We start from the raw sequence: 27999 nt of genomic DNA, 5'->3' as shown, positions 1-27999 counted from the left end.
CCACTCGTCTCTCCAAACAGACAATAACTAGCGCTAAATAGTGTGTCCTAACCCTCTCTAGCGCGTGAAGCTTTTCGCCGCCTGCCAGGTTACTTGGGACAGGACCGATGGGGCAGGCGATAAACTCATCGCCATCGATCGAAATCGGAAAAAGCAACGCGGCTCGCACTGCTTGCCTGCAGAATACGAGTCATGGTGACGTTGATAGAGAATACCATATATAGGCGTAGACTAGGGACGTGGAGTCCGAGTTGTATGGTGTTGTAGGCATTGACCTGTATAGGGCAATGGACGGGTTTGACGAGACTGGTCGCGACCGTAGAATCTCTCGCTTGCGATATCTTGGTCGCATATAGCTAGCATTCAGTCTTCTCGATCGGATCCTGGTCTCGATATCTCGTGTAGTCGCAGTCGTCGCAATCTATTGCGTGCTGAGTGGGTCGCGTTGTATAGATAGAATATGATATATCCGTCTCTTAACGCACGAGCACGAGCACGAGCACGAACCTCGGGCTCGACCGCGCTTGCATCGGGATTCGGGCATGCGAGCGATGTGACAGGTAATATCTGAGCTTGGGTAGGCTCAGAGACCTGGAATGAGTGGGCAACTTGGCACTGTGAGGTTGTGGTGTTGTGCCACGGTGTTGTATGTCGAATGTAGGGAAGTTGTCAATGATGAGATTAACAATCAGCAGAGTGACTGCATATAGCTACCAGGGCGATATAAATACACAATGTAAGAGTCAATAAGCCGAGTGGATAAGATCCCTGTTGTAGCGACCGGGGTGTCTTCTGACAACTGTTTTGTTGTTACAGTGCTGCAATATATATTTTGTGTTTGAAGCCCTCCACTACTCTAATACACGACTCCAGTCAAGTTCCTACCTGCAATGGTGAAGTTTCGAAAACAAGAGTATACACTCTACAAACCCGCCAGGAATAACTTCCCACTGCCAAAATCTCAAACATTATTCTCCCACCCATCTTCAATGCATTTTGTAGAAATGCGACCGTACAAAGTGTTGTTGTCGCTATACCCCAGCCCTCCGATCGACCATACCACACCCCTGCTGTTGCCGACCCACCCGGAAATCGAGCAACCGAACCGTGTCAGTCACAGAGCGATCTACAGAAGAACTGAATCAAGCGTCGATGGCCTTGAGCTAGGACGGTCTATTGGGTTGGGACCTTGGTAGCAGAGCAAGGGTGATGCTGGTCGCCGACCTCGCACTATCGGGATTTACCGTTGAGCCAAGAGCCTCGACGCGGAGTCTTCAATCTGCGAAATAGATGCAAGCACTGGCCTGCTTTACGGAGTAGAGAGAGAGAGAGAGAGATCGGTCGTTGTGCTCGCAGAGTTGTCAGAGTGATAATCTGGTTTGATGGGATGGTTGTGTCGAGAAGGAGGACTGATGGTCGATTACCGAGAAGACATCGTAACAAGATGGGTATATTAAGCATTAAATAACGATAACAGGACTCCATAAACACGTAAAGATCATGCTCAACCATGCAACTCGACCGGCGCTCGATTCGGTCCCTTGGCCTCCATCTCGTACGTGGGCTTTCTCCCTACGCCTCCGTCCATCTCGTGCATCCCCTGTCCCTGCATCTCGTGTCCGTATACTGGGATGGGCTGCTTGACCAGATCCGTGGTGTCGTCCGAGCCAGACGCCTTCTTTCTCCGGAAGAACAACAGCCAGACCAGCAGTGCGATGATGGCCAGTCCACCGACCGCAGACCCGACGCTGATTCCTGCGATCGCTCCCTTGCTCAGACCACCGCCGCTGCTCTCTGGGTCGGAAGTTGGTGTCGCACTGGACGCTGGGCTTGACGTCGCGCTCGATGTCGTCGTGGAACTCGAGCTCGTACTCGAAGAGGAAGTAGACGTCAATGTCGTCGCTGAAGCCGTCGTCGTGGCATCCAGTCCGCAATTCCCAAACATCGACTGGCACCCTGTTCCGCAATAGCTCGCATTCCCTCCACAGTAACCCTTCTCCGAGCAGCAATCACCCCATGTGCTCCCAATGCAAGTCACATTGCTGGTCAATGTGGCGCCGCATGACCCCGTCGTACTGACAGTCTGTTCACTCGCATCGTTGCATGATCCAAAGATCAGCTGGCACCCGACGGCGCAGTAGGCGTCGGTTGAACCGCAGTAGCCCTTCTCCGAGCAGCAGTCACCGAACGTGGAACCGAGACAGGTCGCGTTGGTGTCGGAATTGGAACCGCAGTTGCCGTCTTCGCTGACGTTGCTCATCTTGACGGCGATAGGATTGTTCGAGGGAGATCGGGCTCTGGAGTGGAATCGTCGATTCGGCAGTATCGTACGCGATGGGTTGGAGTCTCATCTAGCAATCAAGGGTCCGGTCGGTCGCAGGCAAAGCAAACTCGCAGAGATCCTCGCGCAAGGGCGGCATCTGTGCTTTAAGGCCGACCGTGCAGGATTAGTGAAGCAGCAGTTCTTCAGCATTCGGCCCCCAACAGCCTCCAAGGGCCTCAGCCGGTCTGACAGGCGGCTTCAGGCGCCACGGCTGATTGGGCCAGCACAGGCAGGCTTAATATGGGTGTTTCGAAAAGGGGGAAGATTGTCGTGCCAAGCGGACTAGCAGAGAGGTGCACATTGCAGACAATCTCTGCAGATACGAGGGCAGCGGTTGATTCCTGGTGTTGGTGAAGAGGAATGGCAACGAGGAGCCAGGAAACCATGAGATATCGATTCGCCTTGCCAGTTTGGAGAGTGTCCAACAGCCTCTGTGCAACTCTGAGACTGGCAACGGTTGAACGTTGAACGCGAGTCTGGACCCCTGATTTGGTTGGAGACGGACCGGGGCCGCAGAGTAAAGTGGACTGCACCTTTTCTCAACAGTGATTGGCCCCTTCGTATTGGAAACAGGGTCTGTCAGCACACTAACCGCCGGACAGAGATTGCTCTCAGGGCCTGGACGGGCCTCATTGGGTTGGGCTGAGCCGCTGAGGCCATGCGGCGGCAAGAAGGATGCTAATTGTATTCCTTCAACGCTCTCAAGTCTCGAGGTATCTCCAACAAGGCTGCCGCTCATCGGAAACATCTCGCCTTCGAAGGAGCGAACTGCCTCGAGTTCAGAAAGGGGCGTTCTGAAACAATTGGCCCAGATTTGCCGCAGGAGACGAACTCCTTGCTCCTGAATATTCAGTCGCCATTGCACTTGCAGCATGCGGCTCGTTTCTGGGTCTCGTTCATGCACGACTGTTTGGTCAACGGAAAACTGTTTGATGGACAATGTTTGGGGATGCAATAATTTCGAGTACGCCACAGCGACTCCGCCCACTTCGCTTAGGGAAAGAGGAGTCGGTGACCAGTAGCGGTCGTGGCTTCCTTGAACGAAAACATATTGAATTGAGTGGCGTCAAGATAGCTACTACACTAATTTACTCGTCATCAACAAACTACGACAACACGAACCCCTGATACCCCGAATTCGCCGCCCGATGAATCCAATCAACATACCTGCCAATCCCGCCAAAGTAGCACAGCGGCTGCTTCTTGCGATTGGGGATGTTGACGCCCATGTACCACGAGTTGGTCTCCCCAAAAAGAGTGCGCTGTGCCGCGGCCGCGACTTCCTGCTTCCAGTGCTGCTCGCCTTCTGCGGTGGCCTCCACCCGACCGAAGCCTTTGCCGTTGACATGGTCGATGCAGCTTACGATCCACTCGCCTTGGATCTCGGCGAGTTGTGGGCTGAGTCCCAGTGCCGTCGGTGCTTGAGGGCCCATGGGGAAGAATAGGTTCGGAAATCCTGCCGTCATCATACCGAGTGCCGTTGAGACCCCGTTGCCGTCGATCCGGGTATCCCATTTGGATTTCAACTGCATTCCGTCGGCGCCGATGATGTCGATGGCCAACGCACTGCCGGTCAAAGCGTCAAAACCGGTCGCATAGATGAGCAGATCGAGATCGTGGAATTTAGTGGATGTTTTGACGCCCTCGGGTGTGATTTCGACGATTGGCTCTTCATTGACATCGACCAGCTCGACATTCGGCAAGTTGAATGTCTCGAAGTATGAAGTCTCTAACGAAGGTCTCTTGGTGCCAAACGCATGCGGTGGCTTTGCTGGCGCAAGCTTCTCCGCAGTGACCTTATCCCGGACTCGATCGTGGACGGTTTTCCTCCAGAAGCTGTATGCTTCCTGGTTGGCTTCGCGCGAGGTAAGCAGATCTGAATAGTTGCCAAACCAAAATGCAAGACCTCCTTGTTTCCACAGCGACTGATAAAATCGCCGCCTCTTCTTGGGGCTGTCATCGAACGTGGCCCGGTTCTTGTACGCATAGAAGCCGGTCATGGCGTTGCGTTGGCCCAGCTTCTCCGGGTAGAATTCCTTCTTCAGGTTGTACATCTGCTCGGACGAGTATTCCTTCTGCCGCATCGGCGTGGCAAAGTTGGGGGTCTTCTGGAAGACCGACAGATGTGCAACCTGGGGACCAAGGGTCTCGATTATCTGAAGACCACTGGCCGCACTCCCGATTATCCCCACTCGCTTGTTCTTCCACTCGATGTCTTCCCGCCATCCCGAGGTATGGACGCTGTTCTTGAACGTCTCGACGCCCCTGAAGTCGGGTATATACGGCACGGTGGTGTATCCGGTGCAGAGGACGAGGTATCGGGTTCGATAGGTGCTGCCGTTGGACAAGGACACGATCCAGCGACTCGAGCTCTCGTCCCATTCCGCACGCTGTACTCGAGTTCGAAGGATGATGTTGTCTCTTAGCTGCAGACGATCGACCACCCACGAGACGTACGCTTGGATCTCCTCCCGTGAAGGGAACCGCTGTGACCACGTCCAGTTCTGCCACAGGTCCGGGTCGCTGAATTCGTATAGGGGTATCTCGGTATCGACTCGACAGCCTGGGTAGCGGGTATAGCACCATGTTCCGCCGACGTCCTCGCATGCATCGACAAGCAGGGCCTTCAAGCCGCGACGCTTAAGGAGGTTCAGGGTCCAGAGACCGGCCCAACTTGCTCCGACAACAAGGGCTTCCGTTTCTGCTTCCATGGATCGGGATATATGCACAAACAAGATATAGTCAACAATGCTATTGTACTAACGTCGCAGAATTGCAGAGGCAAGGATGGGCAAACGACAACTATATACGGCAGCAGGAACCATGAAAACCTGGGAATCTCACCTGGTCACCCGTGACCTTAAGACAATGCGACGAGCTGACGGGGAACCCCTGCCCTTCCCTTAGTTCAATAGTCCGTGATGGCAGTGCGTAAGCACCAATCCAGCGCCATTCTTACGGGTCACGTTGGGTTCCGCCGGCTCTACTCGGTACAGTGGCGAATGGACAGGGATCTCGTATCTACGCAACCCTCTGACTGGCTTCCAAACTCCCGGGACGAGAATCACTGCTGACTTCGTCCCGATCACTCTCCTTCGTGAACTTAATCTGGCTCACCGAGGAGCGAATCTCGTCCCGTTGACTTGGGGTCCCTGCCCTACAATCGGGATTTGAGGCCAACGTAGGCGACAGAATGCACCGAATAATGGCAATGTCAATGTCACGCGCAGGTGTATAGAGCTGACCTTGCAGCTGTCACCCTGCTGATCATCGAGTGACTGGCAATGATTGGCTTATCTGGTGTGATCAATGCCGTCCCGGCCTCCAGGCATCTCAGACCTCTGTAAGAGTTGGAACCACTCCCTTGGCTGCCTGCGCTTGACTACAAAGCGCGTAAGCTCAGTCTGACTCACGGCCTATTGTCGGCTTTGGTACCGTCCAATTCCGGGTGGGATTGGGCCTTGGCTCCTTTGTTGGGGGCGTTCGTCCTGTACGGACCAGTCAGGGATCGAAAATGTTAGAACCCCAAGTCACAGGGCTGGGCAGACAAAGGGTTGGTGACTTTCACCTTGTTAGTCTCGTTTAAAACATGCCTGAAGCATGACTATCTGGTCCTGTACGCGTGGCATGCTGCAGTTTTCGATCCAATGTAACCGTGTCTGACATGGGAATCAAGAAGAGTCAAGAAATTTCTATAACTCCGGCATATCCAATCATATTCAACGCTGGGTAATATCCAAGTGTCCTTTCCAACTGTTCCAATGCTACCTACACCCAGACCATCCAAGCCACCAGCAAAGCCGAAAGCCAAAGCCCCCAAGGCACCACTCTCCCCGCCTTACTCGTCTTGAGCATAAGCGCCGGCTCATAATCCCCTGGCTCAGAAGCATCCAGCGTCCCATTCCAACAATAGCGCTGAAAGCATCTCCCACACTGATCCGGGAGATCCGTCCCCGAGCGCTCCGCCGAGCGGGCAAGAACCGCACACCCCACACACGCCGGCCACTCTGCATCCTCCGTACTATTTCCCCTTGTAACAACATTATACCCATTGCTAACCATCGCATCTCGATCTTCATAACTATAACTAAGCTCATACGTCGACGTATTCGCCATGAAGCTATACGGCGCATTGGGGAGGTACACGATCAGCGGGGCAGGGGATGAAAGATTCCAACTGTTACACCCGAAGAACGTAGGACGCTGATTCAGACCCAAATTGATGAATGTATTCGTGTCCGGAACAGCAGGGAAAACCGTCCCATTGCCCACACCGCTCTCATTCAGACTGCGCTCGTATGTACGCACGAGACTCTTCCCGTTTGGCCAATTGTGGATATTGGCTGTAGAATCAACCGCAAAGATCACGTCCACATTGCGGGACGGCTGGATGAGCGGGTGCAGCGGGATATTCTGGCCGTCTTCGCCGCCGTCGACGACATTGAGGTTACGCCTTGATGAAATGGCGTTTGTGCTGCCCGTGTAGTTGTGGAATGGGTTGGGGTAGTTTGCTATGTCGTCGTTTGCTTCGCCCACAGCTGAGAGGATGGCATTTAGTGCCTTTTTGAAGGTTTCGGGGATGGATGTGCTGTTTAGCCTCAGGAGGCCCTGGTTGAACAGGCTGGAAGAGGTACCCATGATGAAGCCGGCGTTGTCGAAGCCGCGGACACACGTCCCATTCCCAGTCCCGTTATCGAGGCTATTACTGGCGAAGTCCGAACCGAGATACTTTAACGGCGCAAACGCATAGATCGCCGGATCAAACGTCCCGAATTCCCACGGACTAAACTCGTACACCGTTGAGTTGGAGCCTACCACCAGCTCGCCTGGATTCCTCCCATCCGCAACAAGAAGGGGCATCGGTATCTGCCCATTTCGAAAATTGTCCATCTCCGCAATAGACGACCACGTATAATTAGCTCCACCATCCGACGCATTAACAAACTGGTACGACAGTGCGCGGCCCCAGTAATCCGTTAACGAAGTCTCAAAACCAGCGTGTTTCTTCGCATGGACAGCCTTGACAAGGTCGGTCCAGTACTCGGCCGTCGAGAGGAGCTGGAAGTGCTTGACGTCGGGGCCCTCGAGGATATTGGTTCGAAAGTCCCAGGTTATTTCACTGGACTGGAGTTGTTGGATTGTCGTGAAGTTGTTGATGAAGATTGAGCCAACCAGCCAGCCTCCTCCGCTTAGGGCTGAGATGTATGTGGACGACTGCAAGAGGCCGCCCAGCTGTCCTTTTGCCGTGGAATTGGGTGTCCGGGAATCGAATGCCTTGAGTGCACCGGCGCCATTCAGCATAGCGCGGTATCCGCCGCCGGAGACTGCGATTCCGATGGTTGGAATATTGGATATATTAGACGAGACCTGGTTCATGTATGCCTGGGCATCGAAATTGGTGATGTTTAGCCGGGTGAGGAGGGATGTTAAAGGTGAGACGATTTCCTTTTTGCGGAACTCTAGCCATGATGTCTCGTTTGGAGAGAGCGATGCTGCGCTCCGAATGGAAGGGCGAATTGACGGGCAGGAGACGTTTGCGGGGGCGTAGCCGTTTGGTGCGTTGGGGAGGGCTCGGATGTCAATATCAATATCGGTCAGTGGCGTGGCACCAGCCAGGCCAACTCCAACGGCCGTGGCCAAAGCACCTGCAAATATGTCGACTCTCATCGTGCTGTGATTAAGAATTTGGCGGTTATTCATGTAAAGGGAGGTCGGGCTATATAGCAGAGCCAATCGAGGACCCACTCGTAGGGCTGGCGCGTAGGCAGCACAATAAACAATTGGACAACCGATCGTCCTGGAGAATTTGGGTTCGGCGCCCGCGGGGGGACACTTGACTAGGATCTCTTTGGAATTGGAATTCGGGTTGTTGTGGAGCGGTGATCAGGCAGCTATTTTTGAGGACCGAACCATTTGTTCGTTGTCTTGGGTGCAGGGGTTTGTCTTCTGTAGATATGGTATTCGTTGCTCTATTGATTTCCAACTCGACTACTGCGGCATTCCTTATTCCCGAGCCCTTCCTGAATTGCCAGATGGTAGATTCTCAAAACGGCAAACTTGTATAATGACTCGGGCCCTTCATCCTGCTTCAAGGGTATAGTGACTAGTAATCTTCGCCTTCAAGGACTGGCCGTCTTGTAAACCGTGGGAGATCGATGCCTTACCGAGGTCCACGATGGGGATCAGACTACGGAACCCTCCCTGATACATCCAGGTGAAAGAAACGAGCCATCGTGCCGTGGATGTTTAGAGCAGATCGGAGACCGACGATCACGGTTCCTGGATGAAGGATTGTGGGGACAAGCCGCCAAGAATCGTCCAAGAAACGTGGACGTTCTTTCTCATAATGGACGAAAGGTAATCGCAGATCCGGTGTCTGTTTTGTTTCTTCTAGGGCCGTTACTCCATGAAGGTCCATTGATAGATGCGCTCCAGCCTACCAAAGGACAAGGTTGAAAGTCGATCAAGTCATGTCACGTCAAATCGAAAGCGGTTATAGGACCTGCAACCTTCGTACTCGCCAGGCAAAGGGAGTAAACCATGATGGAGTTGTAGCAACATGCCAAGGCGGTTTGGTTCGGACAAGGGATGTTAGATTAGGGTTTCGAGCATCCCTGGGTGGGGGGACAGCACGCCAGTTACACCACGCGGCCACCTACCTTACGGCTGAAAGCACCCGTGCTCCGCAAGTACAAGATCGCGCCTGCCAAATAGGCAATAAAAGGGTTGAGGTCTGCCTTCCGTCCTAGAAGCCGAGTGCCGTCATGGTGAAATTAAAGTTAATCTACCTAGGTACCCTCAACACGGGTGCCTGCGGACCGACTCAGAGTGCATCGAACCAACAGCACTGATACACGCCGTACGATGGACTACAAAATAATCCGGTAGAAGATTGCTCTTCAGGTCCAAGAGGCTTATCGCGTCCAGCTAGATCACGTTAGCTTGTATCGTGGGAATTAACGCAAGCACCCTAAGCCCTCTACGGTCCAAACTCATCACAGACCCCGAGCGCAATCTCACGCCGGAACTTGCTATCAGATCACAGGTTAAGAACGCCACTCTGGCTGTGTCTTGGGTCATACCTTGAGGAGAATGAGCCGCGATGATATCGCCAAGAATAAAACAGGAGCATGATCAAATGATGTTGTAGAAGCTGTAGAAACGCGAGAAATTGCCCAGGCTCGGGGTGCCTGTACTTCGCAACCAGGCGCGTCTAGACCGAGGTTCAGTGCTGCGCTCATCTGGGGCACGATTCCAAGCTTGCGATCAGAGTATCCCCATGTGTTCTGCTCCAATTAGCAAAACGGGCCTGATCACGGTCGCTGCGGGGATAGCTCGAACTTCATGGATAAAGGCGCCCGAGAGCACGAGCGGGTAGCGCGGAAGGCAGATCTGAACGAACATACATACATTAGCGCCATGACATTTCTCGCAAATAAACCGGAACCAGGTGCATTGTATCGTTACTCCACGTGTGCTGCGGGAGTCTTGGGGCCCAGCCCTAGCCCAGGCCAGTACCAACGCTAGACCGACGCACGTGGGGTGGACAATGGTGTTGATGCCCTGCCCAGTATAGGACAAGCCATCCTTTCCTCGTCATCTCATGAATGTATCAGACAATCAAACATTAACCCATAAGTATTCTGCTGCTGGTAGACCTGTCACTTGAACTGTCAATCATGCCTCCCTCTGTCATGGACTCCTGCCTGAAACTCGACCTGTTTACTTACCCTAACATAGACTGATCTGGCTACGGCATCTATGGAATGGCCGTCCTCCACCAGTATGACTATATCTTTGCGATCACGACGATCTTCGCGTTTCTGGATGCGTGGAATATAGGTATTCACCCCCTGTTCGCGAATTTCATCAAGTCGATACTAACTTGTTAGGCGCCAACGATGTCGCCAACTCCTTCGCCTCGTCCGTCTCCTCGCGCTCCCTCACCCTCAAACAGGCGATGCTGATCGCCGCCTGCATGGAGCTGGCGGGCTCCATCAGCGTGGGCTCGCGCGTCGCCGAGACTGTCCGCGAGCGCATCATCGATCCGCATCTGTACGACGCCGAGCCCGCCGTGCTAATGCTCGCCATGATGTGCGCGATCATCGGCTCGTCTATCTTCCTGACAGTCGCGACGCGCTGCGGGTTACCAGTGAGCACGACACACTCGATCATTGGCGGTCTCGTCGGGGCAGGGACGGCATCGGTCGGAATCAAGAATATACACTGGGGGTGGAACGGCGTTGCGCAGGTTTTCGCGGCGTGGGGGGTTGCGCCGGGAATTGCGGGCGCGCTGGGGGCGGTTATGTTCCTGATCACGAAGCACTTCGTGCTCTCGAGTCGATATGCTGTGCATCGGGCGTTGTTTTCAATTCCGATATACACTTTCATTGCGATTGGGGGGTTGACGATGCTCATCGTGTGGAAGGGGATTCAGCTGGATGTCGAGCTGAGCGGGATGCAAGTCGCCGTCGCGGTGGTAACAGTCGCGACCGGCTGTACGCTTTTGGAAATCCTCTTCCTCCTGCCCTACCTCTGGCGCCGCGTCATGAACGAGGACTGGCAGATAAAGTGGCACCATGCCTGGCGCGGTCCGTTCCTGCTCTCGCGCCCTCTACCGAACCCGCCACCTCCCGGTCGCAGCAGTCTCAATATCAAAGATTACTACCGCGGGCACCTGACGACGGAAGAGCTCAAGTGTCTCCGCGCGTCGGAGAGCCTCCTGCAATCTATCCAAACTGCAACGGGTTACAATCCCCACCCCAACGACCCGGAGCGCCTGGAGGGAACAAGGACACCACCCGTCGAAGGCGTCCCGCCGCGCCCGATCGGACCGTGGACCAGTTGGGCCGTGATCTGGTGGTCAGTCCAACGCATCCTCTACCACGGCCTCGAGCAAGACGTGATCCATGCGCAGAAGCGCCAGACCGTGCTGAGCTGGGATATCCAGGACATGCACGCGCGGGCGGCGCGGTACGATAACCGGGCCGAGTACATGTACAGCTCGCTGCAGATTTTAACGGCGGCGACGGCCTCGTTCGTGCATGGGGCCAACGATGTTGCGAACGCAATTGCGCCGTTTGCGACGGCGTATCTGGTTTGGCGGAGTGGAGAAATTGAGGATGAGGTGCCGGTGCCGACGTGGGTGCTTGCTTTTGGCGGCGGTGCCATCGTTCTTGGTCTGTTGACGTATGGGTACCATCTCATGCGGAATTTGGGGAATCGGCTGACGCTGATGTCGCCGTCGAGGGGGTTCTGTATGGAGCTGAGCAGTGCCATGACCATTCTCATGGCGACGAGGTTGAGGTTGCCGGTGTCGACGGTGCGTCCATCTTTTTCTTTGATGTTTAGCAATGCTAACAGAGAGACAAGACGCAATGTATAGCCGGAGCATCCATCGGAGTCGGCCTAGCCAACGGCGACTGGCGGTGCATCAACCTGCGCCTGGTGGCGTGGATCTACTTTGGATGGATCATCACAGTCCCGGTGACAGCATTGCTGGCCGGGATGCTCATGGGGCTGATCCTGAATGCCCCGCGGTGGCCTGTGCCCTAACCTGACCTGCTGCACAGAGTAAAGTGTAAACTCTCTTGGCTGTTCTCGATATGACCAATGAGCTGTGACAACAGGCCTGCAGTCGGGGATAGATGACGTATGATGTCATGTATATAGGTCACCCCACCCCCCAGCCCCCATTAGACTCTCTTCTATACAACACCTCAACAACATGGCGACAACCTCCACTGTTACTGGCGGCTGCTTTTGCGGCAAGACCCGCTACCTGACCACCGGCCCTCTCTATGGGCTGTCCTTCTGCTACTGCACCACCTGCCAGCTCCTCCATGGCGCCCCGTTCGCTCCGTTCACCAACGTCAAGAAAGAACATTTCGAGTGGGCTCAATCCGACGAGCTCGTCGAACTGCGACTATCAAGTTTCGCGACTCGAACAGTCTGTGGCTCATGCCATTCCCCGATCTCGATGGTGTATGACGGAAATCCAGATGAAGTAGGAATCGTCGCAGTAACAGTGAAGGAGGGAGCTGTCCCTAAAGTCGACAACCACATTTTCGTCAAGAGCAAGCCGGAGTGGTATACAATTGGTGACGATGCACCGCAAGAGCTGGGCTTCCCGGACTCAATGAAGGAATACGTTGATGTTGATCTCGCTTGAAGTTGTTAACTTGCTGCCTGCAGCCTTGTGGGGTCGAATCGATGACATCATTGGCCTGTCAGCCTTATATACCCCCCTGCATTATCACACCCAATGCCATATACCACCCTATCCTACCTGCCTAGGTACTCTGGTAGAGAGATACAATGGAAGAAACCCTCCACCCCGTCTCCCGCGCCATCTACAACTTCACCTCCTCGTGGTTCCTCATCCCGCAAGGCACCAGCATCCTGGCCGTAATCCTGCACCAGCTGCATTACCAATTCGGCGCGCTGCCCATCCTCGCCAAGATTGTCTGGATCTACGCCATTGTTCTGCTGGGCCTGTTCCTGGGTATATACATTACCCGGATAATCTTATACAGACGGCATGTCACCAGCGAAATCCGGCATAACGTTGTCGAGGCTTCGTGTCTCGCCAGCGCCCCGATCGCGTTTACATCAATCATCCAGATGATTACTCTGCAGTACAAGGGATCTTTTGGCGCTGAGCTCACAGCTTACATCCTCTGGTGGATCAGCACATTCCTATCCATCTGCACCGTCCTCGGTGTTCCCTACAGCCAACTGAAAATGCAGCCTTCGGGAATCGAGCATATGCCACCTTCTTTCTTGCTACCTGTAATTTCGATCTTAACATCCGCAGCCGGCGGCGGCGTGATTTCCCAAAACAGCACATTCAGCGCACGCCTCAAGATCCCTGCTATTATTGTCTCCTACATGGAACTCGGCGCCGGAATCGGACTGGCAACCTGCATCGACGCCTGTATTGTCTACCACCACTTCGACAGAAAATATCCGCGGTACAGCGAAGCATACCAGGACATGGTACTCTGCGGCCCCTTCGGTCAGGCGAGTTTCGCATTACAGATCCTCGGTTCTGCAGTGAGCAGCAGTTTCGGGTCTTATAACCGGGGCACACTGCTTACATCCGAAGCAGCCGGGCCTATTGGGGTTGTGAGCCAGTTTGCGGGAATTCTGGCATGGGGGTTCGGGACGTTCTGGTGGATACTGGCGATACTGAGTATTGTGTACACGTTGAAAGTGCAGAGCGGGGGGTTCAGGAATGTGGCGTTTTCGCTGAGTGCGTGGAGTTTGATTTTTCCTTGGGTAAGACGTTTCCTTCCTTGGATAGTATGTTAAGGTGGACAGGGCTGATGTGGTGGCAGGGTGTGTATAACAATGCCGCAGTGCAGCTGGGCAAGCTGATGGACTCTCCGGCGTTTAATGTCTGGTCGACAGTGTTGCTTCTGATATTGTTGATACTATGGGTGTTGCTGAATCTGCTTACGATTAAAGGCATTGTGACGGGAAAACTCTTTGGGCTGGAGAGGGGGTGGAGGGTGCCTAAGAGCGAGGGGCAGACTGTATGATACCCGCAATGTATATACGACATATAGGACATATATAATATGGAATCAGATACCCTACGTTTACTTCCCAACCCACCCCTGCACAGCCCTCCGAACCCTCGGCCCAAAGACGTACATCGGAACAGCCAAAAAAGCCAGCGCCGCACAAATAACCATCTCAACAACCATCGTCATATCATATCCAATACTCCTAACCGCAGGGAGCGTCGCATAACTGAGCCCAAACGATATAATCCCACGGCCAGCACAAATAACCACAAGGAAGGGCTCCGCGCGGAGGGGGAAGGAATCAACGGCGTACGTAATACCGACGATATTCGCGCCTAGAAACGCAAAGAAGCTCGCGTTGTAGCCGACCACAATCGCGCTGACGTTCCAGTCCTCCGGGGATGAGCCGGCCTGCCCGTAGATGATGCCGCAGATGACGCCGACGATGGCGGGGATCCCAATCACCGGGAGACGGTACTCGGGTCTGTAGAGACCGTGGTTGCGTTTTGTGAGGGCCCGGATTGTCAGGTCGCTGCCGTATCCTAGTAATGGGAGGAAGATCATGCAGCTGACGATCTGGCCGGCTTGGACGGAGCCGAGGGAGGTAAACGCGAAGCTGTATGGCGGGGCCAGAAGGATAGTCGAGAAGGTCGCAGACTGGAAGACGTACACTCCCAGAAAGGCACCATTGAGGAGCAGGAGCCACAACGTAATGGGGATACAGAGGCCCTGCGCGACGTGCTTGTAGAAGGTAGGGATAATGCTCCAGCGCGGCTTGACGACGAAGAGCGAGAGGTCGTGGCGCCATGTTCGGGGAGTATACTGCTCTGCCTGTCCCTCGACGGGGCTCTTGGGCTCACCGCGCATATCTTCTGGCGAGCGATCATATCTGGATTCGGAAACAAAGACGACGGAGAGCACGAAGACAGCCGCATTCATGATGGTGAAGAACCCATACCACCAGCGCCACCCCCACGCACTCACCATATACGTCGAGACCACGAAAAACACGCCGGCCGTCACATTCTGGATGAAGATGAACCATGCGAGTTTGCGGCCGCGCTCATGCAGGAAGTGGATCTCCTGGACGATGGCGGGCGAAAGGGCTTCACTCTGCCCAGCGGCCAGGGACATGATATTCCGGCCTGCAATATGGCTGCCCAGGCTCTGGGAGCAGGCACACCAGATGCCCGTCGCGACGAGTAGGACCATGGACGCGAGGAAGACGGGTCGACGGCCGATGCTCAGCGCGAAGGGCATGCTAATTAGGTTGCCGATGCCCATGAAGAGGGTGGGGTATGTGAGGAGATCGTTGGCGCGGTCTTCCTGGCCGGGGTATTCGGCCTGCACGACGGAGAAGATGGGGCCCATGCCTGAGCAGAGGACGACAGAGGTGCAGCTGTATGCCGAGACGAGGACTAGGAGAATCCATTTGCGGTAGGCGGGGAGGTTGAGGGGGTCTATCAAGTCAGGGTCAGTATGGCATGGCGTGGATGAGATAGTAGGGCTACCTTTGGGGTCTGGCGATGGCGTTGGGATGAGGATGGTATCGCTGCCTCGCAGGAGCTCGACGTCCCCTGGGGCTCCGGAGCCGGAGATCCCATGCCCAGGCTTGGAGGGGATGACCTCTTCGTGCACGATTTCGGATTTATCCATGTTGTTTGATGCGGACACCACTGGAGCAGTCGTGACAGGGAAGCCTTAAGTACCGTGCCCTAGACTGCTTGCTTACTTCCCTTGGAAGATGACTGGGTTTCCCATACCCCATACCCCAACCCCCGTGGGGATGGATGCAAGTCGTGGAGCCGCGACCCGAACCGACCCCAACCGCCAGCCGAGCCGGATTTCCGGTGGGCATGGTATATACCTATAATAAGCACTCTATCTTAGCCGGATACTTGCTTTCTTATCATTGGACATCGATAAACGCAAAATGCCTGTCAAATTCCAAGTCAATCCCCCCATCGACGACCTCAACGCCCCAGAGGTAGGGCACGGGGGCTACCAAGGCCTCAACCCTCGCTCGGAGATCCTGCCCAAAGGCCACCAAACCGCACCAGGCAGACGAGCTCTACCGTGCGACATCCAGGTAGACCATGACGTCGCGATCGTCGTACGCGATGGATGCACCCTCTACGCCGACATCTACCGCACACCGAGCCCCAACCCAACCGTCCCAGCAATCATCTGCTGGAGCCCCTTCGGCAAGAAATTCAACGGCATCGACTCTTTGCGTCTCATGACGCCGTGGAATCTCGGCATCCCCGATGGAACCCTAAGCGGACTCGAGAAGTTCGAAGCACCCGATCCAGCGGAGTACGTGCAGCACGGGTACGCGATCGTCAACGTCGACTCACGCGGGGCGTTCGACTCCAAAGGAACGATGGCGATCATGGGCACGCAAGAAGCGCAAGATGGGTACGACGTAATCGAATGGATCGCGCAGCAGGACTGGTGCAGCGGCAGCGTCGGACTCGCGGGGAACTCCCACCTCGCCATAATCCAGTGGTTCATTGCAGCATTGCAGCCGCCATCGCTTAAGGCCATTGCGCCCTGGGAAGGCTGTGGCGATCTGTACCGCGAACAGTTCGCTCGCGGGGGTATCTACGGCGGAGACTTATTCGACCACCTCATTGTCAAGTACATGCTGCGCGGGCGCAACGGGATTGAGAGTTTCCGGCGCATGTACGAAACGCACCCGCTGGCGTGCGACTGGTGGAACGACAAGCGACCCGACATGAAGAAGATCAATATTCCGACGTATATCACAGGGACGTGGACGAACACGATGCACGGGATGGGCGCGATCCGGGGGTGGCTGGAGGTGCAGAGCGAGCACAAGTGGCTGCGGTGGCACCCGTACCAGGAGTGGTTTGATCTGTGGGGGAATCCCGAGGCAAACGTCGAGCTGAAGGCTTTCTTTGATCGGTATCTGAAGGGGGTGGAGAATGGGTGGGAGGATACGCCGCGCGTGAGGATGGCGGTGCTCCGGTACGGCGAGAGTCAGCCGCTGGCGAATATTGTTGAGCCGAATTTCCCACTGCCGCGGACTGTATATCGGAAGGCGTATCTGGACCCGAAGGGTGAGTTGCTGATTGACAGCCCTTCGTCTGATTCCGGTACGGTGTCATATAATTCGGAGGACCCCAAGGACATGGCGAAATTCACCTACACCTTCCAAGAGTGCACACAACTAGTTGGAATCCCCAAGGCAGTGCTGTACATGCGCTGCGACGAGCACGACGATATGGACATTTTCCTTGTGCTAAGCAAACTCTCTGCATCCGGAGAAGTAATGTTCAACCTCAATATACCCTGGAAAGGCCTGCCCGTGTCTTCGATAGAAGAGATTCCTGCCGACAAGCGCACAGAAGTCATCCTCTACCAAGGTCCAACCGGCATCCTACGCGCGTCGCATCGCGCAATCGACGCCAGCAAGTCCATGCATGAAAATTGGCCCTTCCACCCACACGAGCGAGAGGAAAAGATCTCGCCTGGCACAGTCGTCCGGCTGGAGATCGGCATCTGGGGAATGGGAGTCGAGTACGAAGCAGGTGAGAGCCTGCAGCTACGGATCGCAGGGCACTACCAGGGGATATCGAACTTCGGGACATCAGACCACGTCCGGAATAAAGGAAAGCATTGGGTCCATGTTGGCGGGAAGTATGACAGTCATTTGGTGCTACCGTTTGTTTAGACTAGATGTGGTAATTGCGTTACTCGCTGCTTTCGAATAGATGGCTTAGGTCGTTCCAGTCCCAGCCGGCCCAGTCTAGCGCTGAGGGTCCCCATAATTGTAGATCTCTATCATTCAACGGTGAGCATTCTGTAAGCCCAGGTCCGAAGGCTTCTGGAACTTGTCCGTTCAAGCATTCTGCTGTGTACGTCTCAAGTGCAGACAGTACTTCATTCACTCGCTGAGTATCATCTAATCGAGCGTAATGTTGCCTGATTATCACAATGGCGGCTTTCATGAGCTGATAAAGTTAGCTTCGCGAGCAAACAATGAGTTTGAAACGCACTTCAAAATCAGACCGAACAAGCAGAGAATGCCGCTCCCGAAGGATATGCACAGCAAGGACATAGACGGCGCTGAGAGGCGACGTTAACACCGTCATGTATGTCGGCAATCCAGTATCAACCATAGCAACAGCGAGCTTGATCATGTCTCTAGCAGCTTCGACGCAAGTCCCAGCCCCGTTGGCAAGACGATGCTGCCACGGCTTCCCAGAGGCGTAGCGGGCTATCATCTCACGCAACTCACAAGTCTCAATCAACAGGACGCTTCGATTGAGGAGGATGAGTCTGGGCAGGTCAGCAACGTCCACTGGTCACTGCAGATACTCACGCGTAGTGGTGGTAGAATGAAAGGAAAGCAGACTGCTGGGAGAACGCTGATGCAGTTCGATATTCCGGAGATAGGCCACCCCACCAGCGGTCCAGGAGTGTGGCCAACTCTCCTCCAGTGTGAATCTTCTCCTCAATGGCTTCATCTACGCTTTGTGGCAGCCATTCCTCTCTCCGCCACGCACCTGCTGCGCGATCCTGCATCTCATGCAAAGTGTTTGCGAGGCTGATACAGGCCCATTTGTAGTTTTCGGTTGGATCATCGTCGTCATCCATTTGAGCAGGCTGCGACAATTCACGGTCCCATATCATCGAGGCACGTCCGCTTTCGAAGGCAAGGATCTTCTCGAATACGTATATACACCACCATGTCGAGCTTTGGGGCCCTACGGTTGTCGCTTGGTTAATCCCGATCGATTGGGCAATTGAAACGCCTAAGCAAAGCACATCCCATGCCCAGGCGATATGATCACAACTTCGCAAGAGAATGGCGAAAAGCAGGATAGCCTGGACAGATTGTGAGGTTCGTTCCGCTACCATGTGACCGAGGAGCGAGTTGCAGTAGGCAATGTAGCCCTCTGATTGGGAGTGTCTATCTGTCATGGACGCAGCGGCTGCAATGAGGTAGGCTAGTGCTTGTCTAGAGGGTGATCCTGCAAGATTCATATCACAGATCGGATGCACCTCATCCTCGCTCACAAACGGAAAGATGCAGCAGACGGTCTCCAGAAACCTTTGGCCCAGTAGGCGCATCTCCGGACTTGACGGCAAAGTTGGCGGCGATACTGGCACAAGTACAGATCCCGACGACGCTGAACCTGGCTGCAGCGGAGCTGGGTAAGGGACAGGGATCCTCAAGCGATAGAACGCTAGGTCCAACCACTCGGTCATGATCTCGAACATACATCCTCCCACGAATCGGGGCATCATCGGGAGCCGACCGCTCCGCCAGCCGGACCGCTCCCAGCATTGGGCAGGTGGGCGTAAGCCTTGACTGGTAATTGCAGGCAATGGAGAGGCCTGCGGTAAAGACACCGGTGTCTTGACAGCGCTCTCCGACGGCGTGACTACCGTACTGGGAGCAGCATTGGGACTGGGCCGTCGCCGGCTGGTGACAACTGCCCCTGCACGACGCTTATCAGTGGTGATGCATTGTACCCCGGCAGCCTGGCAATTGCGGCAAGAGGGCTGTCCTTCATCGCAGCGCGTCTTCTTTTCGCGGCAGTAGTTGCAAGCGTACGAGAGGCGCTTGCGCTTGGGGGTGGAGGACTCCATGATGGCCTGACAAGTACAGGTGTCATCATCCTTGCTGTTTCATCCAGGCTGTACTAGTACGGTAGGGATTAACCCCGCAGTGTCAAACTGTCGGCTCCACATCGCCTGCGCCCACTCTTCCGAACACCTGGGGTTTCGGGGTAGGGGAGGTACTGCCCATGCATACATTGCATAGCCGGCTGGGCTGAACCGCCAACCGAGCCGAACCGGGCCCGTATTGCCACTTGGGTTGAGTATAAACGTGAGCAAGAGTGTTGACGAAGATGGCCTACCACTCAACATCATCCAGGTACATTCATCATGTCGACGACTACTACTACCACCACCACCACCGTACCCTCCGGTCGCGTTTTCTCGCACGGGACGGATGTGCATTATGGCGACTTCCGCGACGACCTGCTGAAGAACGGCTTCGCGGTTGTCAAAGGTGCCGTTCCGCGCGACCGTGCGCTCAAGTACGCAGACGAGATCTATGAGTGGCTTGAGGGATTGTAAGCCTCCTCGTCCTTAATGCAACGCAAGCTCTAACATTGGTAGTAACCTTGGGTTTGATCGGCACGATCCCAAGACAATTCACAAGGACCATCTGCCCGACATCAACGAGAAAGGCATGTGCCTAGGCTACGCGGTCTCGCATGAGTCCTTCACCTGGGCGGTGCGCCAGGAGCCCGGCGTCGTCGGCGCCTTTGAAAAGGTCTACGATACCGAAGACATAATCGTCTCGTTCGACTCGGTCAACATTGGATTTCCAAACCGGACGGATGTCAAGCCGAACACCCCTTGGCCGCATCAGGACCAGGACCCTGCAAAGCCTGGGTTCAGGTGTCTCCAGGGCTTGGTGAACTTGCTTCCCAATGGCCCGGACGATGGGGGTTTGATCGTGTGTAAGGGGGCGCATTTGCTCAGCGAGGAGTTCCACGAGGCGTTCAAGGATGAGGAGAGGATCTGGTCCTGGTATATCCGGCACTATACTTCCTGTTTATCTAATAATTGCGGCTAATATAGACGCGACAGGACCAAAGAGTGGTATGGGTTCACAGATGCTGGAATGCAGTGGCTTAAGGACAGAGGCTGTGAGTGGATCAAGCTTACTGCTGAGCCTGGTGATCTGCTCCTCTGTATGTATCTCGCCTTTTTCATCATCGGCGACATGTTAACCGGATGAGCAGGGGACTCACGCACGCCACACTACAACCTCTCATCCAAGACCTCGCAGCCGCGGTTCGCAGTGTACACCTGCTACATGCCGGTGGAAGACGCTACCAAGGAGCAATTGCTCACCAAGAAGATGGCTTTCGAAGGTATGCCGACTCGCCCTAGCAGGTGTTCTTGACTGACAGTGTAGAAACCAAAATGACCACCCACTGGCCGAACGCCATGCACGTCGTTGACTTGCCCGTCCATCGAAACGGAGAGCTGGACCCGTACAACAGGAAGAAGCCTCGCAAGCCGGTGCAGCTGACAGAGAGGGGGTTCAAGCTGACGGGAATTCCGTATCTGAAGGCCAGTGCGTAGCTAAGATCCATATATTAGACGCAGCTATACTAAGCGCGGCTGAAGTGGGGGTCGGCGTAAGCGTCGCGCGCTGCTAGGCCCGACTGTAGTGATAAATAGCACTGTATTTTCTGTAAAGCAAGACCTGTGGAATTTCTGTTGTGGTTAGTTTCGCTGCTTCCGGGCTAGCCGCCCGATATATTATCATCACCACCCGCTGGCGCCTCCGAATATAAGAACTGCTGTCCCTCCATATTCTGCACTCACCCTGTCACGACTGGTTGTCTCATCTGCTCTAAATCATGAAAAATTCAACGGAAAGGGTAAGTTCACCTCTCATGTCTCCGAGCCGCTTATATTACCTCCCTATCAAGGAGGCTCATTATATAGCAGCATGTTATTAATGTACAGGATTAAAAGAAATATCTTGGAGCCTGTTGCTTTCCTAATACTACAGGTGGCCTGGACTAGATCAGAGGGTTGATGGATAGTGACTAGAATTGCCTGACCAACATCTGCTAATTTCCGTAGGAACCGTACCGTATTAAAAGCAGACTGTCCAATAAGGCCAGATGTTGGCTCGTCCAGAAAAATAAGGACGCTGGGTTTGGCAACCAACTGAACACCGATTGTCACTCGCTTGCGCTGCTCGATAGACAGCCCTGCACCGATCTGTTCGATCAAAAGTTTGGCAACATAGCATTGAAAATTCATGGTAGGGGTGATACTCAACATACCTTTCCAAGCAACATGTCAGCAATATCCTCAAGTTCGAGCAGCTTGATGATCGTATCCACGTAGGCGAGCTTCTCCTGTCTTGGGATGTGATATGGCTGCCGAAAAAGGGCAGAGAACTCCAGAGCTTCTCGAACAGTTGCGTACGGCTCATGGACATCAAGTTGCTCGCAGTACCCAGCACGTCGTTGGAATACCACTGTAAGTGGCCTGCCGTCCACCAATATCGATCCACGGATGGTACCGTCGGTTTCGCGCTGCGCAAGTACGTCTAGCAATGTGGGTTTTCCAGCGCCCGAGGAGCCCATCAAGGCACCCAGCATGTCTGGTTTGATGTAAGCTTGAACATTGTCCAGTAGAACACGGTCCCCCGACGGTGTCTTCACCGTGTATGTGAGGTTCTTCCAAGTAAAACCCGACGTATTCCGAACCAAGCCGTCAACATCACCAGCTGCGCATGGTTGCATGGCAGCAGGAATTCCCAACACGGAGGAACTTCATTTGGTGTATATCCAATCGCGGGATCCTCAGCCCGAAGGGCCCCCGGCCCCAGGCAATTCGCGAGAACAGATCGTGGCCGAGATCAAGGCGCGGGCCGCCACCGACGATCAGGAGGCCGCTAGCCAGGTAGTTCAGGCTGGGGAGCTGCACGACGCCAACCCATGGCAGCGAATGATTAGGTGGGCGCGGTATTTGGTTGAGGTGGAATACCAGGATTTATTGGATGCGGTAGCCACACCTGATCCTGACGCGGAGGATCCTGTGGGACGTTCCACCTCATGGGCATGCTCCAGTAAGGCTTGGAATACCTCTATATAGTAGCTAGTCTAGATATAGATGTTTCTAGATGATATAGCGCAAGCGTTCACTAGTGATTGAGAACAAGGAAGTCATATCGATCAGCAGCAAGCTCCCCACCACCGTCTGGATATTCTTCAAGCTCGTCGACTTCTTCCGAATCACCCTCTATAAAAGCTTCTAACAACTCGGAATCGCCCTCATCGTAGCCTCGGTTATCCGAGGCTATCACCCAGTGGCTATGTTGAGCTAAACGCACATTGGCGACATCTTGCGTCCGCCAGGTACGCAAAATCACTTTTTTCAGCCGAAGGGCGAAAACATTTTCTCCCGGCACCGTACAACTGCGGGATGTGTTTCGAGACTGCTCATGACCAGCCGACAGTGCAACGTGCCCGCTGTCCCCAAGTGGAAAACTGCTGGTGGGTACCTGCACAGCAATGCCAGCGCCATGCTCAGACGCGAGCGCCAGTCCTTCCGAAGTCGCAGCATCAAAAAGAGTATGGAGGCCGACGACAAAATGAACGCTGTCATTTCCATCCTCGATCTGCTCCTGTAACCAGGTCCGCACCTGAGCCTCTTCGCACAGTCGACGGAACCAGAGACCTGGCTTTCTTAAAGTGTAGATACGGCCTTTGTGCGCTGTCAGGTTGATGTCTGCTTGCCTGGTTTGTTTCATGGTCCAGCTCGCAAGTTGAGCGAGGAAAGCTTGAAAATAGCTCTCCCCAGAGCCTCCGAAAAAGCCGGTGAAGTCGTCGACATCTTTGATGGTGAAGTCATCGCTCTGTAGAGGCAAGACACTTTCTAGCGAGTCAAGGTCGATGTCTTTGATGTTTGGAATCAAACTGGCGAGTTGAACATCCTCCTGTGAAAAGAACGAGTGACCAAGGATTGTTTGCGGTGCCATGACGGCGGAAAGCTGTGAACAGGATGAGAAGGAGATAAGGAGGGTGTGCTGCGGGGTTATTACGTGTCTGGCTGCTGCGCCGCAACAGGGATTTCGCTATTAGCGCGCTATCTAGGTAGCAACAACACTTCCTACGGAGTACTAGGCTTTCCCCCTGATTATCTCAGACTCCAATTGATTCATCTTTGCGCAATGGATCGCTCACCCTTGGCTGCGCAACTGGGTTATGAAGGACGAGCGTTACTCCAGGCCTACCGACAAACAGGAGAGAAGGACTATCTCAACGAATCGATCAGTCTTGCCCGACAGGCACTTGAAAATGCACTGCCTCTGGAACGAGCCATCTACCTGAACGACCTTGGGAACCGACTCCGAGAACGGTTTGGAGCGTGCCGCAATCTAAACGATATTTCGGAGGCCATTGAACTGGTTGAACTGTCGTCTCAGACCATTAGCGACTGCTCACTACGAGCCATAGTGCTCAACAACCTTGGGACCTTCCTCAGTGACCGATTCGAGTGGAGTCAGGATCCTGGTGACCTGGAACGTGGCATTCGTGCGGCGAACCACGCGCTCGACCTCAGCAGCGCAGACGTTAGTTTCCAGGCCCAATGTAAGAATACTCTCTGTCTCCTTTATGGCTACTGCTACACGAAGAGTGGCAATGTCGAGGATTTGGAGACTGCAACGCGGATGGCACATGAGGCAGTCGAGATGACAAACGAGAACGACGAGAGCCTAGCAATGTTCATGGGAAACCTGGGCATCTGCTACGAGCGACGATTTGAAAGATTGGGGTATTCGGCCGATATTGACAAGGCCATCTATTATGCTCGGCGAACGGTGGAATTCATTACTAGTTCTGATGATGCGACCGATGACACTGACAATGCGACCGAGCGTTCCCTCTATCTCAAAAATCTTAGCAATGCCCTCGGGCAGCGATTCGCAGTCTCCGACTGCCTTCAAGACATTGAAGATGCGATTGAATATGGGATTGATGCTGCCAATTTGATCGCAGGGTTTCCGCAATGGCCAGAGATACTCCACAACGTCAGCCTCCTTCTGGAGAACCGCTTCATGCGACTGGGAGATATAACAGACCTAGATGAGGCGATTGAGCTTGAAAATAAGGCCGCTTCAGCTATCTCTGCGGAAGATCCTCGGTCGCTCACGCATTGGGACCAGCTCGGGGTACTATATGCACACAAGTTCGATTTTGGTGACGAGATGGGCGACTTAGACAGGTCGATAGAGTATGCGCAGAGAGCCGTGGATGCCTCCAGTAGCAATGATCTTGATACGGCGCGATTCAAGTGGCACATGGCTCTTGCTCTGAATCGCCGCTTCGAGTGCTTGGATGGGGTTGCAGATTTAGACCATGCCATATTGCTAGGAACTGAGGCTTTGAAAAGCATTGCGCAGAATGACCCCCGTCGGATTGATTTGCTTCTGGATATTAGTGACTTTCAATATTCCAAGTATCTGAAATCGGGGTTAATGGGGCATTTCGAGTCTGTGGCTGCACTGATCCATGAAGCGATGATGACTGACGTACTTCATGGGTTTGGCCGGCCTCTTCAACTATGCACTCTCAGTCGTCGGTTTGTAGAGCGCTACACATTCACAAAAAATGAAGACGATATTCAACGCTCGATTCAGTTTGCTCAGAAGGCAGTCGGCTTAGTGCCGGCGGGACATCCCTGGGCTCCATATTGCCTTTTGCACTCAAGCCTTGCCCTTGAGACGCGGTATCGTGCCCAGGGATCGGCCTCAGATTTGGAAGAGGCCATCAAAATAAGTCAAGACGCCCTTGCCGCGACCTCGCTCAATCGTCTTGACCGCGTTGAGATTTTGTACAGCTTAAGCATGCAGCTTACTCACCGATATGAACAGCTAGGAGCACTTGTCGACTTAGAGGAAGCGATCCACCTAATGCAAGAGAGCAAGGAGAACATGCCGAAGAATATCGCATATGGGAGGGCAATGTGCCTAAAAACCTTAAGTGACCAACTTGGATACCTCTTTGCACGAGACAACAACATGTCGACCTTAACAGAAGCAATCGATGTCGCAAATGAAGCGTTGGGGCTTTACACGGATGAGGACATGACAAAAGCCAGCATTCTGAATAGCCTTGGCTTGCTCGTGAAATTGCGTTTCGAAGTTACAGGCCTACAGGAAGATCTCGAAGCAGCAATTGATGTACAACGCAAAGCCCTTCAAATTGTTCCTCGAGAAAACCCAGAACGGAGCATCGCCCTCTATAATCTTAGTACTATCCTGGATGGTCTGTTTCGGCATAGCAGAGAGCCACGGCATCTTGTTGAGGCCACTAGTATAGGGTGGGAGGCAGTTAATGCGGCTCATGAAAGTCATCCCAACCGCGCAATGTATCTGAATTCTGTTGGCATGCTCTTGCAAGAGTATCCGTATGACATCGGTGATGTCCTTTCCAAAAAATCAACGCCTGCAGATATGTTCACTGAGGCCCTCCGCCACGAGAATTCCCCTCCCTTGGACCGTATCAAAGCCGGACAAAACGCGTTTCACTCCTGCATTGTAGATGGGGAGTGGAGCGCCGCTAATTCGGTGGCAAGGGATGTTGTGAAGCTCTTTCCACTACTGGTCCCCCGCTGGATGAGCCGATCTGACCAGCAACATCTGCTGAAGAACATATCTCGTTTTACATCTCTGGCTGCATCCGCTGTTCTTCAAGTAAACGGGTTGCCGGAAAGTGCACTGCAGATACTGGAGGCTGGAAGAGGAGTGATGGCTGGCCTCACCATCGATCTCAAGGCAGAGATTTCTGCACTTGAGGAACTGGAACCCGCACTCTACCAAGAGTATACTCAACTGCGTCGGCAGATCTTACTCCCCACCGTATCTTCCCTCTCAAAGGCAACGGGGCCTGGCCAGTCCCTCTTCACGCGAAAAGGGCGCCGGAAGTCACGCTCAAACCCACCCCGTCTCATCACTGCTGGCTTCGAGCGTGTAAAGAATCTAAAGATACTTGAGACCTTGGAAGACAGAATACGCTCTGTTCCGGGGTTTGAGCATTTTCTTGAACGCCATTCTGAACAGGACCATATCTCGCTTGCCAAATCTGGGCCCATAGTGGCATTTAACGTCACTGAGCACCGGAGCGATGCGATTATAATTACCAACATCAAGATCACAAGTATAAGATTAAAAAATCTTCATTTTCGAGATGTGAGAGCCCACATACCGAAGGTGATTGGTGAGAGCCAGCTCTCAAAGGGTAGGCCCAGCACGCAGAAACAACGGAACCAAGAGCTCCAAAACATCCTCCAATGGCTCTGGGATACCGCTGTGCTACCGGTACTTACTGAGCTCAATCTCTATACCCGTGACGGCAGATCCGAAACTGCCTTGCCGCGCATCTGGTGGATGTCAAGTGGCTATATGGGCCTTTTTCCGATGCACGCAGCTGGCAATGGGGAAGGTGCAACAGCAATGGATTATGTCATCTCCAGTTACATCCCAACCCTACAGGTTCTTAAGTTCTCTCAAACAAGACACAACCAGCGCCTCCTCGATAACAGTGACCCCGATGTGAAGATGCTTGTCGTCCCTGCACCTATAAAAGCCGACCAGCAAGACCTAGACATCGAGGCGGAGATTCAGTCAATCAAGGAGGGTCTGAAGGATATTGTCTCGTACACGATACTAGACAGACCTTGTAGAGAAGACGTCCTGAAAGAGCTTCCGAGCAGCCATATACTCCACTTTTCATGCCATGGAAAGTCCAACGCGACGGATCCCTCGGATAGTGCTCTCGTACTCGCCCAAACAGCCACGAACGAGCAATACTCCCTCCTTACCGTGAAGGATCTAACGGAGATAAACCACGACAAGGCTCAGCTCGCTTACCTTTCTGCTTGCTCCACGGCCGAGAACTCGTCAGACAATCTCTTGGATGAGGTTATTCATATTGCGAGTACTTTCCAGCTCATCGGCTTTCCGCACGTCGTGGGGACTCTATGGAAAATCGGCGATAGAGCTGCCGTTGCGGTTTCCAGACTCTTCTACGACGAATTGGGCCGTCGAGTAGCCACGGGTGAAGACTTGAATAAGAGTATTGCTTACGCACTACATGGAGCACTTCAAAAACACAGGAGTACTAAACGAGTCGCCCGAGGTAATGACGTTCTGTCTTGGGCTCCCTTTATCTATATGGGAGCGTGAAAAGGGTGCCGACTAAGGTTTTTAACAGCTATACATATTATTCTCTCCAACTTCTTAACTACCTGTTTCTGACTAGACGAAATTTCTCTCGCGTCTTGATTGATTGCTTTCCAATGAGATTGTCAACTTCTGTCCTCTATTCCTGCATCCCCTAAGTCTAAGGGACTTGATACTCCCATTCCCCCAAGCAGAGGGTATCGCAAGCCCTAGCACGACCGTCCTTTCCACAGTAGAATACCCGTCAGCATCAGATCCAGACCCAGACCCAACCGGACCCAGAACTAATAAATCCACAGCCAACATCGCCAACACGGCCCCCGCAAACCCAAAATTCGCATCGATTTTAAACGGCGAACTGGGTTCCGAATACATACTCAGCC

At 53.8% G+C, this 27999-nt stretch overlaps 15 protein-coding genes across 15 annotated transcripts; 8 read left to right on the top strand and 7 right to left on the bottom strand.

The window, feature by feature from the left end:
• The first annotated feature begins 802 nt into the window (after positions 1-802).
• BDW74DRAFT_103311 (uncharacterized protein) lies at positions 803-1350 on the top strand. Its single transcript, XM_073721559.1, has one exon. The coding sequence runs from the start codon at positions 891-893 to the stop codon at positions 1194-1196; it is 306 nt and encodes a 101-aa protein (XP_073578979.1). The 5' UTR covers positions 803-890; the 3' UTR covers positions 1197-1350.
• On the bottom strand, positions 1351-2409 carry BDW74DRAFT_103312 (uncharacterized protein). The gene has a single exon (XM_073721560.1). The coding sequence runs from the start codon at positions 2258-2260 to the stop codon at positions 1505-1507; it is 756 nt and encodes a 251-aa protein (XP_073578978.1). The 5' UTR covers positions 2261-2409; the 3' UTR covers positions 1351-1504.
• A 904-nt stretch (positions 2410-3313) lies between these two features.
• Positions 3314-5563, bottom strand: BDW74DRAFT_103322 (flavin-containing monooxygenase). Its single transcript, XM_073721561.1, has one exon. The coding sequence runs from the start codon at positions 5032-5034 to the stop codon at positions 3430-3432; it is 1605 nt and encodes a 534-aa protein (XP_073578977.1). The 5' UTR covers positions 5035-5563; the 3' UTR covers positions 3314-3429.
• A 528-nt stretch (positions 5564-6091) lies between these two features.
• Positions 6092-7990, bottom strand: BDW74DRAFT_171003 (uncharacterized protein; the record flags this gene model as incomplete). Its single annotated transcript, XM_073727244.1, has 2 exons — positions 6092-7893; positions 7969-7990. The coding sequence occupies 2 exons, from the start codon at positions 7988-7990 to the stop codon at positions 6092-6094; spliced, it is 1824 nt and encodes a 607-aa protein (XP_073578976.1).
• Positions 7991-9651: 1661 nt separating this feature from the next.
• Positions 9652-9995, top strand: BDW74DRAFT_162324 (uncharacterized protein). The gene has a single exon (XM_073725934.1). It carries the CDS (start codon positions 9668-9670, stop codon positions 9848-9850), a length of 183 nt encoding a protein of 60 aa, XP_073578975.1. The 5' UTR covers positions 9652-9667; the 3' UTR covers positions 9851-9995.
• Positions 9996-10089: 94 nt separating this feature from the next.
• BDW74DRAFT_188627 (inorganic phosphate transporter) lies at positions 10090-11878 on the top strand (the record flags this gene model as incomplete). Its single annotated transcript, XM_073731776.1, has 3 exons — positions 10090-10165; positions 10216-11645; positions 11696-11878. 3 exons carry the CDS (start codon positions 10090-10092, stop codon positions 11876-11878), a joined length of 1689 nt encoding a protein of 562 aa, XP_073578974.1.
• Positions 11879-12050: 172 nt separating this feature from the next.
• On the top strand, positions 12051-12494 carry BDW74DRAFT_183000 (GFA family protein; the record flags this gene model as incomplete). Its single annotated transcript, XM_073730395.1, has 1 exon — positions 12051-12494. The coding sequence occupies one exon, from the start codon at positions 12051-12053 to the stop codon at positions 12492-12494; it is 444 nt and encodes a 147-aa protein (XP_073578973.1).
• Positions 12055-13929, top strand: BDW74DRAFT_162322 (putative malic acid transport protein). The gene is made up of 2 exons (XM_073725933.1): positions 12055-13603; positions 13663-13929. Exons 1-2 carry the CDS (start codon positions 12641-12643, stop codon positions 13864-13866), a joined length of 1167 nt encoding a protein of 388 aa, XP_073578972.1. The 5' UTR covers positions 12055-12640; the 3' UTR covers positions 13867-13929.
• Positions 13739-15510, bottom strand: BDW74DRAFT_188625 (uncharacterized protein; the record flags this gene model as incomplete). Its single annotated transcript, XM_073731775.1, has 2 exons — positions 13739-15314; positions 15366-15510. The coding sequence occupies 2 exons, from the start codon at positions 15508-15510 to the stop codon at positions 13927-13929; spliced, it is 1533 nt and encodes a 510-aa protein (XP_073578971.1). The 3' UTR covers positions 13739-13926.
• A 162-nt stretch (positions 15511-15672) lies between these two features.
• Positions 15673-17580, top strand: BDW74DRAFT_162318 (CocE/NonD family hydrolase). The gene has a single exon (XM_073725932.1). The coding sequence runs from the start codon at positions 15788-15790 to the stop codon at positions 17549-17551; it is 1764 nt and encodes a 587-aa protein (XP_073578970.1). The 5' UTR covers positions 15673-15787; the 3' UTR covers positions 17552-17580.
• A 260-nt stretch (positions 17581-17840) lies between these two features.
• On the bottom strand, positions 17841-19476 carry BDW74DRAFT_182996 (uncharacterized protein; the record flags this gene model as incomplete). Its single annotated transcript, XM_073730394.1, has 2 exons — positions 17841-18159; positions 18203-19476. 2 exons carry the CDS (start codon positions 19474-19476, stop codon positions 17841-17843), a joined length of 1593 nt encoding a protein of 530 aa, XP_073578969.1.
• Positions 19477-19776: 300 nt separating this feature from the next.
• On the top strand, positions 19777-20991 carry BDW74DRAFT_182995 (uncharacterized protein; the record flags this gene model as incomplete). The annotated part of the gene is made up of 5 exons (XM_073730393.1): positions 19777-19967; positions 20014-20430; positions 20491-20594; positions 20646-20777; positions 20822-20991. The coding sequence occupies 5 exons, from the start codon at positions 19777-19779 to the stop codon at positions 20989-20991; spliced, it is 1014 nt and encodes a 337-aa protein (XP_073578968.1).
• A 430-nt stretch (positions 20992-21421) lies between these two features.
• Positions 21422-22172, bottom strand: BDW74DRAFT_182994 (P-loop containing nucleoside triphosphate hydrolase protein; the record flags this gene model as incomplete). Its single annotated transcript, XM_073730392.1, has 3 exons — positions 21422-21432; positions 21480-21642; positions 21708-22172. The coding sequence occupies 3 exons, from the start codon at positions 22170-22172 to the stop codon at positions 21422-21424; spliced, it is 639 nt and encodes a 212-aa protein (XP_073578967.1).
• Positions 22173-22470: 298 nt separating this feature from the next.
• On the bottom strand, positions 22471-23414 carry BDW74DRAFT_162316 (uncharacterized protein). The gene has a single exon (XM_073725931.1). The coding sequence runs from the start codon at positions 23408-23410 to the stop codon at positions 22574-22576; it is 837 nt and encodes a 278-aa protein (XP_073578966.1). The 5' UTR covers positions 23411-23414; the 3' UTR covers positions 22471-22573.
• A 188-nt stretch (positions 23415-23602) lies between these two features.
• On the top strand, positions 23603-27619 carry BDW74DRAFT_188622 (CHAT domain-containing protein; the record flags this gene model as incomplete). Its single annotated transcript, XM_073731774.1, has 19 exons — positions 23603-24604; positions 24893-24975; positions 25009-25415; positions 25446-25494; positions 25534-25558; positions 25592-25685; positions 25722-25755; positions 25786-25853; positions 25887-26038; positions 26069-26128; positions 26159-26179; positions 26210-26402; positions 26439-26591; positions 26622-26672; positions 26706-26828; positions 26862-26896; positions 26927-26998; positions 27029-27071; positions 27105-27619. 19 exons carry the CDS (start codon positions 23603-23605, stop codon positions 27617-27619), a joined length of 3180 nt encoding a protein of 1059 aa, XP_073578965.1.
• Positions 27620-27999: the final 380 nt, after the last annotated feature.

This window comes from Aspergillus multicolor (genome assembly GCF_047715735.1).
Source record: "Aspergillus multicolor strain CBS 133.54 unplaced genomic scaffold BDW74scaffold_40, whole genome shotgun sequence".
NCBI lineage: Eukaryota > Fungi > Ascomycota > Eurotiomycetes > Eurotiales > Aspergillaceae > Aspergillus > Aspergillus multicolor.
The sequence above is the reverse complement of the archived record's forward strand: the minus strand, read 5'-3'. Positions and strand labels throughout refer to the sequence as shown.

What these genes read in the sequence shown, in the direction of transcription:
- BDW74DRAFT_103311 (XM_073721559.1), top strand. Translation starts at nt 891, where the DNA reads ATGGTGAAGTTTCGAAAACAAGAGTATACACTCTACAAACCCGCCAGG.
- BDW74DRAFT_103312 (XM_073721560.1), bottom strand. Translation starts at nt 2,260, where the DNA reads ATGAGCAACGTCAGCGAAGACGGCAACTGCGGTTCCAATTCCGACACC.
- BDW74DRAFT_103322 (XM_073721561.1), bottom strand. Translation starts at nt 5,034, where the DNA reads ATGGAAGCAGAAACGGAAGCCCTTGTTGTCGGAGCAAGTTGGGCCGGT.
- BDW74DRAFT_162324 (XM_073725934.1), top strand. Translation starts at nt 9,668, where the DNA reads ATGGATAAAGGCGCCCGAGAGCACGAGCGGGTAGCGCGGAAGGCAGAT.
- BDW74DRAFT_162322 (XM_073725933.1), top strand. Translation starts at nt 12,641, where the DNA reads ATGGAAGAAACCCTCCACCCCGTCTCCCGCGCCATCTACAACTTCACC. An exon ending in GGAGTTTGATTTTTCCTTGG is followed by an intron (nt 13,604 to 13,662) that starts GTAAGACGTTTC and finishes ATGTGGTGGCAG; the next exon opens with GGTGTGTATAACAATGCCGC.
- BDW74DRAFT_162318 (XM_073725932.1), top strand. Translation starts at nt 15,788, where the DNA reads ATGCCTGTCAAATTCCAAGTCAATCCCCCCATCGACGACCTCAACGCC.
- BDW74DRAFT_162316 (XM_073725931.1), bottom strand. Translation starts at nt 23,410, where the DNA reads ATGGCACCGCAAACAATCCTTGGTCACTCGTTCTTTTCACAGGAGGAT.